The sequence below is a fragment of the Manacus candei genome, unplaced genomic scaffold (genome assembly GCF_025592945.1).
Source record: "Manacus candei isolate 608988 ecotype Guabito, Panama unplaced genomic scaffold, ASM2559294v1 h1tg000199l, whole genome shotgun sequence".
Taxonomy (NCBI): Eukaryota; Metazoa; Chordata; class Aves; order Passeriformes; family Pipridae; genus Manacus; species Manacus candei.
Genome location: NW_026138247.1, coordinates 13,548 through 22,202, shown reverse-complemented (window position 1 = coordinate 22,202; position 8,655 = coordinate 13,548). Strand labels below are relative to the sequence as shown.

Genomic DNA, 8,655 nt, shown 5'->3' with positions numbered 1-8,655 from the left:
GAGTAGGGGGTTGGGGTATACAATTTCCAAATATTATGATTGGGTAAATTGCGAAATGTAAGCATTGACTTGATTCTGATATTTAGAATTTTGGAATAAAATACCTCTTAATCATCAGGAATTCTGTGTTTGGTTTCTGTTTTTTGGGTTTTTTTAATCTGAGGTGTATTTTTTTAAATGCATTAATTCACCAGCAAATATTTTGTAGTATATGTTTGTAATATAAAGATATCTGCTCAATACAGAAAGATCACATTTACACAACTTTGACATTCTCAGCTCAAGTGGCACATATTAACCTTGAGTCAAAAAATTTCTAATCACAAGCAAGAAAGAGGATCTATTCACTGAAATTATATTCTGCCATGAGAAAATTTGATTTCTGAAAACAATTTTTTATATACTGCAAATTAACATTTTAGATTTTATAGGCTGCCATATCACTGTAGAAAATGGTGACAGTTTGTCCTTTGGTTAGGAAAATTCCCAGAGAACTAGTGTTTCTTTCTTGTTGTATTATTAGTCTAATTTGATTTTAGCATTACATTTCTTTTTCTGATTTACAGTCATACCTTTGTGAGTGGGCTGGCAGTAACTATTTGGTGTCACAATAAAGGCATACATGTTTTGTTACATTGCTAGAAAACCATATTTAGAAGTCTATTTTGATACTTTTGAACCCTTTAGAAAACCTCCAAACTGCTGAGTTCCCTTAATCACTAGTAGAGAATTTGTTAACCTGAAGAAAACTGTCCATGTCTTGAGGTTATTTATGTTTACCACAACCCCACTGGCCTCCACTGGAGCTGTGCTGCTTTACACTCTCTGGATTTCTGACTCCTTGCATACATGGATGATACTTTATTGCATGCTTTGATAATTATTTTGTAAATGAATTACTGATACATTAATACTTTATGACATATTACTACGTTAATGTTTTTAAATTGCCAGTTCAAGAACTTTTAAGAACACAGAGAACAACTGAAAATATTTTTTTTTTAAGTATTTGTATGAACTTCTCATCAATACGTTGTCTCATACAAAGAATTAAGGTCAGTGCGCCAGCCCATCTGAGTAGCCTTGAAAGACTGCAGGAGTTACTGCTGGACATAATTCCTCTGGGAAATACTCAGGTAGTTGAAATAAATGACTTACTATCAGCTTTCATCTCTTTTTCAAAGAAAAGTTGGTTAAGAAAATATAATCTTGATTATATTTTTGCTGGGAATGAGTGTTATTTTTGTCCTCTAGTTTTTCTTTGTAATCGATCTAGATATAGTACAAACAATTAATTTCCACATGTGTTATTCCCCCTTTTGGAGCCATTTGCAAGAGAGCTTTTATGAAACATTTAACAGATTATTTTTTTTCCTCCCAGACCTCTATAAATGAATAATTGCTCATATTCATGGTCATCAACTTTAATTTAAAATGTTCCAGCTGCCAAGTTGGTTCACCTATTCCTCTCAAAATAAGATTTTATCTTGTTAAAAGCCCAAGCCTGCAAACATTTGGAAGTGAACATGTATGTGATCCACCCTTTCTCAATACCTACAGATACTCATCAGATAAATTCATAAAGAAAGGAAGCAAATTGCTCAAAGCATGAGCAAGTAGACCCTGTTTCTTCTACCTGAGACCACACAATGTTGCAGTGGAGTCCAAAATTACTTAAATTGTAACAGTGACTGTGCAGAAACAGAGGCTTTTTCTTTGCAGTACCCAGATAAAAGGTTGAAATAGGAAGCTTGGTGAGAGGATGTTAATTAGGATGTTAATTCTATGTCAATCCCAAATTTATTTGAAGTAATTGTTAATGGCAATGAATTTATTACCGTGGACTTTACAGAATGACATTACATCATTAGGAGAAATACATTAGATTTTTTTTTTTTTTAGATTTTATAAACAGATGTGTTGGAAATATGCACGGTAACCTGGCAGTTTTTTCCTTTCAGTATGGGAAAATTTATACCCCTCTATAGTTTGTAACTCTATTCCTCTTTTTTTCCCTGCAATGAAGAAATGTTCTGCGATCTGAAAACTACAGAATTCGGCCTAGTCTGTTATTGTGGATAAAATTAAAAATTTCATTTGGCTAGTCTTTTCTTATTAAAGGCCAAATCAAGCGATCTTATACTTTTCAAAGAAGTTTATATTCACTGCTCAAACATACATTAAAAATTTAGTATCACCCAGTTCTGTGACACTAACAGTCATCATAACTGTATTTGTATCTCCTAAAGCTTTGATTCTCCACACAGGCATCTCTTTACCTTATTTACATGTTTACTCCCATTAACAGTCCTGATGTCAAACATTACACATATTTTAGGACAACGGGTGCACATGAGTAAAATCGGAGTGGGGGGTATGTTCGTGAAGGCAAGTCCAGAAAAGGGCAATGAAGCTGGGGAAGGGTCTGGAGCACAAGTGTGATGAGGAGCGGCTGAGGGAGCTGGGGCTGTTCACCTGGAGAAGAGGAGGCTCAGGTGGGACCTCATCACTCTCTACAACTCCCTGCCAGGAGGGTGCAGCCAGGTGGGCGTCGGGCTCTGCTCCCAGGCGACAGGACGAGAGGACATAGTGTAAAGCTGCACCGGGGGAGGTTTAGGTTGGACGTTAGGAGGAATTTCTTCATGGAAAGGGTGATTAGACATTGGAACGGGCCGCCCGGGGAGGCAGAGGAGTCACCGTCGCTGGAGGTGTTTAAGGAAAGACTGGACAAGGTGGTGGTCGGTCACGGTTTGAACTTGATGATCTCGGAGGTCTTTTCCAACCTAACTCACTGTGTGATTCTCTGAATCGGCGGTTCAGTGACCGCCGGCGCCAGAGCGAAGGCGCTTTCCGAGCCGCCACCAGGCAGCGCCGGCCCCGCAACGCCGGGGCCGCCACACGCGCCCTGCCCTCGGCAGCGAGCGCTGGGACCGCCGCGAACGCCGCCGCTCCTCGGGGGGCTGAAAGGAACCGAGCACGGCGAGCAATCCCCCCGCTACCGGGGCGTGAGGCGGCCCCGCGGCCTCCCCTCCCCTCCCAGCGGCCCCGCCCGCCGCGGGCCCCGCCCCGGCACGTCCGTGGGCGGGCGGTGCTGCCGCCGGAGCTGCCGGAGCCGCGGGAGCCGCCGGCCCCCCGCAATATTCCTCCGCTGCCCTGGGGCTGCTCGCCATGCCGGGCTTTGAAGGTGCATTATTTTGTAACCACTGTATATTTTCTAGTTTGCTGAAATAGCAAGGTGAAAAGGGAAGGATGAGCATAGAGGCAATGGAACTCAAAATCACTGGAAAAGGACAGTTCAATTTATTAGCTACAGCTCTGCCCATCAAATGGAATTACTTGTTTTTGAGATCTAATTCTTGTTTGGTTTTGTTTGACAATCTAGAATCCATTATTAGTGCAGTTTCCAAGGACATAACAGCCTATCACACAGTGTTCCTTACGGCCATACTGGGAGGTACTGTTGTCATCATCGTCGGATTTTTTGCTGTTCTTCTCTGTTACTGCAGGTAAGCAAAAAGAGAAGCTCTAGTAAGCTCATCAGGAAGGGAATTTAAGGTTGATAAAATAGTCTTTTGAAGTTGAGACTTGTTTCATTAGCAATAATGTGTAGCCTAATATTTCTTAAAAAATTCCTGTTATTACGGAACTTCATGTTAAGTTTGTGATGTCACATTACACTGTAATTTTTTAATCAAAATGCAGTCTTCAGCTTTGTTAGTGAACAGTCTAATATTTCCTAGTGTGCTCTGCAGTCACTTTGCATCTCTTTTGCATAGGGATAAATGTCATCAGACACAAAAGAAGGAGAAAAATACGACTAAGCTGGAGGTCATCAAAAGAGACCAGACAACATCAACAACTCACATAAATCACATCAACGCTGTCAAAGGCTCTTTAAAGTTGGAGGATAACTCCCAGTTGTACACACCGAAGATTTCCTCGTACAGCCCTCCGAGAAGGGTGTCCACAGACACAGAAGATGGAAAATCATGGGACAACTTTAAAATCTACACTGAGGATGCTTCTTACCAGTCATCCTGTCAGACTGGCCAGTCCAGAAGTTCAACCCATTCACTGGAGCCTAGTGCTGGAGTGAGGCATTTACAGCAGCCAAAGCTCAGTAACAGTGCTATTTCCCAGGCTCCCCAGGACATTCCAGACCCAAACAGGTACCTTTCAGTGAAAGAGGAGATGTATGGGCTTTCCCATATCCCTGAACATCTCATGCATATTTACAATCAACCTATTGCTATTCTTCAGCCCTCTGACCTTTTCCACTTCCCGGAACAACTGCATCCTGCTAAATCAGCCACTTTGCCAAGGAAAGGGCAGCTGGTGTATGGCCCCATGATGGAGCCCATGGACCGGGACAGTTACATGCAGACACTGCCGAAAATGCCAGGGCATTCCCACCCCCAGCCTGCTGCCTGCAGGGATGAGAGCAGTGCCCTGGATGGGGAAGAGGGCCTACCTTCCCAAACCCCCAGCTGGAGCCGCTACACCAACAGCTTGCTGGAGTCTGTCTCTGTTCCCGGGACGTTGAACGAAGCAGTTGTAATGACTCCGTTTTCATCAGAACTCCGAGGAATTTCAGAACAAACGTTGCTGGAACTCTCCAAAAGAAAACCATCTCCACACCCTCGAGCGTGGTTTCTGTCCTTGGACGGGAAACCAATAGCTCAAGTGAGGCATTCTTTCATAGATCTGAAAAAAGGCAGAAAAACAGAGAGTAATGATACCAGTCTGGACTCTGGTGTGGACATGAATGAGCATCATCCTAGCAGGAAACTGGAGAGAGAGAAAACTTTCATTAAAAGTATGCCACATTCTAAGATTCTTTACTTGGAAGATCTGGATCTGAGTAGCAGTGAAAGTGGGACCACTGCACTCCAGAGGACCAGGCTGTGAGGCACATTATGGAAGGAGGGAATGGACCAGTTGTAGAACAGCATGATGAGGAAGGTCTAAGAAAAAAATCTGTATCAGGAAGTCATGAATCTGGTATCCTTTCTGCTAAAAAAAGGGATAGACCACCTCTCACAAAAAGAGATAGCAAAACCAATATCTGGAAGAAAAGAGAGGAGAGGCCGCTTATTCCTATAAATTAAAACACAATGTGCTTTGTGCTGTTGCTCTCCCTGCTAGTCGTTGACCTCTTGGCTGCTTCTGTAATTCTACAGTGTTGGGTTTACAAGGAAAATGTTGCTTTCTAGTATCAAGAAAAGTTTCATTTTTGTAACGTACAGATTGAGTTACTAAACTTCAAGTGGGCAATTGATATTCAACGTGAATTGAAAACAGGGAAATGCTACCACTAAAATTTTGCATTTCCTAATTTTACTGGCAGTGTGGAGAAGGCCCACATTTTAATTAGCCCGTCATTCTTGGATACACCCCTGGGAATGCACAGCGAGAAATGTAGGCACATGCTTTAATTTTTTTTGTACTTGTTGCTAATGCATTGGTAGCCTAGTTAAAGCCATTCCTCAGCCTTGTTCCTAACCCATGTGACCATCTGTACAGTATTTTATATGTGAACTTTTCTAGGGATCCGTCTGCTACTTCTTTGTATAACGTAAAACGTTCCATCTGTCGGTCCCGAGCGACACCAGCAGAGGAGCTCTGCTGGATTTCTCAGCGGAGCTCTGTGGCATTCCTGCCCTCCCTGTGTGCCCATCCATGTGCAAATTCCACGCAGCAGTGGCAGAAAGGGGCAGTGCACGAGGTCTGTGGCCGCTGCAGTTCCTGGTCCCCGCTGTCTGAGGTGTTTCCCATCTGCTTTGTTATGAACCCTGGAGGTCGAAGACTGAGATCTACTGGGAGGTGTCCACGTCCAGCAGGAAGGGACTGGTTCTGGTAGCATTTGGAGCTGCAGCTGCTGCTGATCCCAGTGTCTTGTTTTGGCTTCTTTGCCAGTTCAAATCTGCATGCTGTTGGGCCAGCTGTGCCCCACAATCTTGAATCCCTACTTATTTATAAGAGAAAGGTTGGTCCCATGATGAAAAAGTGTGCAAGTTTAGACAAACCAACACCTTTGAAATAGTTTCTTTATCAGGAAAGTTTGGCAGCATTGCTTTTTATTTTATGTTCAGAATGATGGAAGATCACTGGAGGTTTATGTGCCTACATTTTGCCAGCCTGAGCTGCTTTTGTCTAGGTTTGCAGAGGAGTTAAACAGTCTTTAAAGTTGGGGGGAGGGTTATGAGCATGAGAGCAGATGGCAAAATTTGGTCTATAATGCAATATAAATACTACTTATGGCTCATCTTAGAGTTAAATTTACCAAAAGTCATGAATGCATGAATTGTAACAAAGATATGTATAGAGGAAGGAAAGGCCATCAGAATATTCTTTATTTTTAATGTTCATCTTGTCAAAGTGATCATTTCAGCTTTGGCTAACAGAAAAGTAGATGTATCTCTTAATGTGCTTCATGTAGTATACAGGATGTATTTCTGTGGCTTTGAAGCTGTTTCCCTGATAAGTTCCAGCATTTTGGCTTTGGCAGTTTGATTAAAAATCATCCTAAAGAAAACTTTATGAATATTTCCCTTATAGCTTGGTTAAACTTCTGTACCAAGACCCAAACACAGAATGCCTTTATGTGAATTGTGGGGTGAGATGTGCTGGGTTGTCTGCCCTGTAGTACACTCAAGAGTTAGGGAGTATCCTATGCAGCTGGGCTTCTGGGAATATTTACTCAGGAAATGTTAATGTGAAATATGTCTGTTATGTTGGGATTGTCAAGTGGTCTGCTGTTGTTTCTAGAAGAATATGGAAGGTAACCAGGATGGTACTAGCAATGCATCAATCCAGCTTCTGGTGTGTAGTTGCTCCATGAAAGAAATGTTCCTGTTGAGTTCCAAGTATGAAAATGTGAAATAAGTTTGAGTTAGGTGTGCAAACAGTGTGTAATTAAATGGCCTAAAGAATCTGATTTAATTATACAGTTCATCTACTTCAGAGGTGAAGATGGCTTGTCATATCAGCATGCCTTTGGTTCTCTTTTTAGGTAACTGGAATTCAATTGTTCTATACAAAATACATTTTCACAATACTTTTTTTTTTAATATGCAGTTTCATTGGACTTTGTGTATGACTCTCTAGCCCCAGATACTGATATTTTCATCCCTTGCTTTGTTATATACATTATTAGGAATAGATTTATATATGCACATTTCTTCTGAAAGCTGCTGTGACTTTTGAGGTTCAATATTGCCCTGTTTGCATCGGTTCTGGTGGCTCCCTTTTCAAAAAGAGACTATTATATATTCTGTTGCACATAACAGAAAATCCTTGACAAGCTAATAGTTTTGAGGAGTTAATATTAAATTCATGTGTCTCTACTTGAAATTTCAGATTTTTTTTAATGCATTTTTTTCATTGTATATACCAAAAAGACTGAATTTCTCAAACTCACTTGTATCATTAAAAAATATGGACTACTGTAAATGGCTTTATTTGTGAGTTCAAAGGAAGGAAGTTTGGCACTCCATTGTTCTTGTTCTGCACCAGGATATCTGGTCATCAAAGAAAAAAGATTGGAAATCCAACTCTAAAATTCTTATAATTATGATTTATATTCAGTATTTACAGAATGTGTTGAGTCTTCATGTTCCAGCTGCATGTTGGAATTTATGCACTGGAAGAACCTGTGACTAAAATTCTTTTTGGGTTTAGATCATTTAAAAAAGGAGTTTGACTCCACTGAGCTCTAAAATTTTTAATTCCACAGATAACCAGACAGTATGTGTAACATGGAAAAGACAGAATATCACAATGAAATTTGTATTCGTGGTCAAACTAGTGATTTTCTGTATATGACTTCAACGTACAAATTTATAGGAATCACTGAAGTGATTTTTTGAAGAACACAAATGTTTGCAAGAATTACGTCTCAGTTCTTCCCAAGGCACTTCTCTGAGCTGTCAGCTCTTGCACAAGGAGAGCCACATCCAGGTAAATACAGTTTTAAGTGCAAGGTGTCAGGTAAACACAGAACACTCAGGACCAAATTTTGTCATATATTTAAGGTGAAAAGCAGTTAATAAACTTCAGGAAAGTTTCCCCACCATGGTTATGATACATGATGTTGAGGGGGTTCTTGCAGAAGGATATATGGCTTCCAGATCTTACCTGTTTTTAATAAGGTGATTAGTGGAGTTATAGCCAAGACTTGTTTTTGTTAATTAACTCATGTGGCTTAGGCCAGTACTTTGATGTAAGTTAAATCAGGCTGAACAGTGTGCAGCTGTAGTCACAGTAATCTGGATATGGGACTTAGAATAAGCTAACTGACAGTATTTTTCAGATTGTTAGCAAATGCTAGATATTAGAGAATAAAAAAAAAAAAAAAGGTGGGGGAATCACTTAAAGATTCCATTTGATTAACAGGAAAAATCTTTACAGAAAAGTCCAGTATGTCACAAACCTGCCAGCAAAAATTATGTGATGCTGAGGGACATTATTAACCAACACAGAGCTAGAGGTGACACACCAAAAATAATTCAGGATGGAGGAGTGTTTAGTTGTCTGCTTTGTTTTATGCAGTAATTTGTACCAAAGAAGATGAAATGAAGGGGCACCAGTCTGAACTCTTCTGGTTGGTTCAAAAGTGGCACAGGTTCACCACACTGCTGCTCTAACACTGTGCAG

At 40.8% G+C, this 8,655-nt stretch overlaps 1 protein-coding gene across 1 annotated transcript; it reads left to right on the top strand.

Moving 5' to 3' along the window:
• Window positions 1–3,218: 3,218 nt before the first annotated feature.
• On the top strand, window positions 3,219–6,464 carry LOC127464205 (protein FAM171B-like). The gene is given in 3 exon segments (XM_051774451.1): window positions 3,219–3,506; window positions 3,777–4,879; window positions 4,882–6,464. Coding segments are annotated over 3 exon segments (1,587 nt in total). The 5' UTR covers window positions 3,219–3,249; the 3' UTR covers window positions 5,109–6,464.
• Window positions 6,465–8,655: the final 2,191 nt, after the last annotated feature.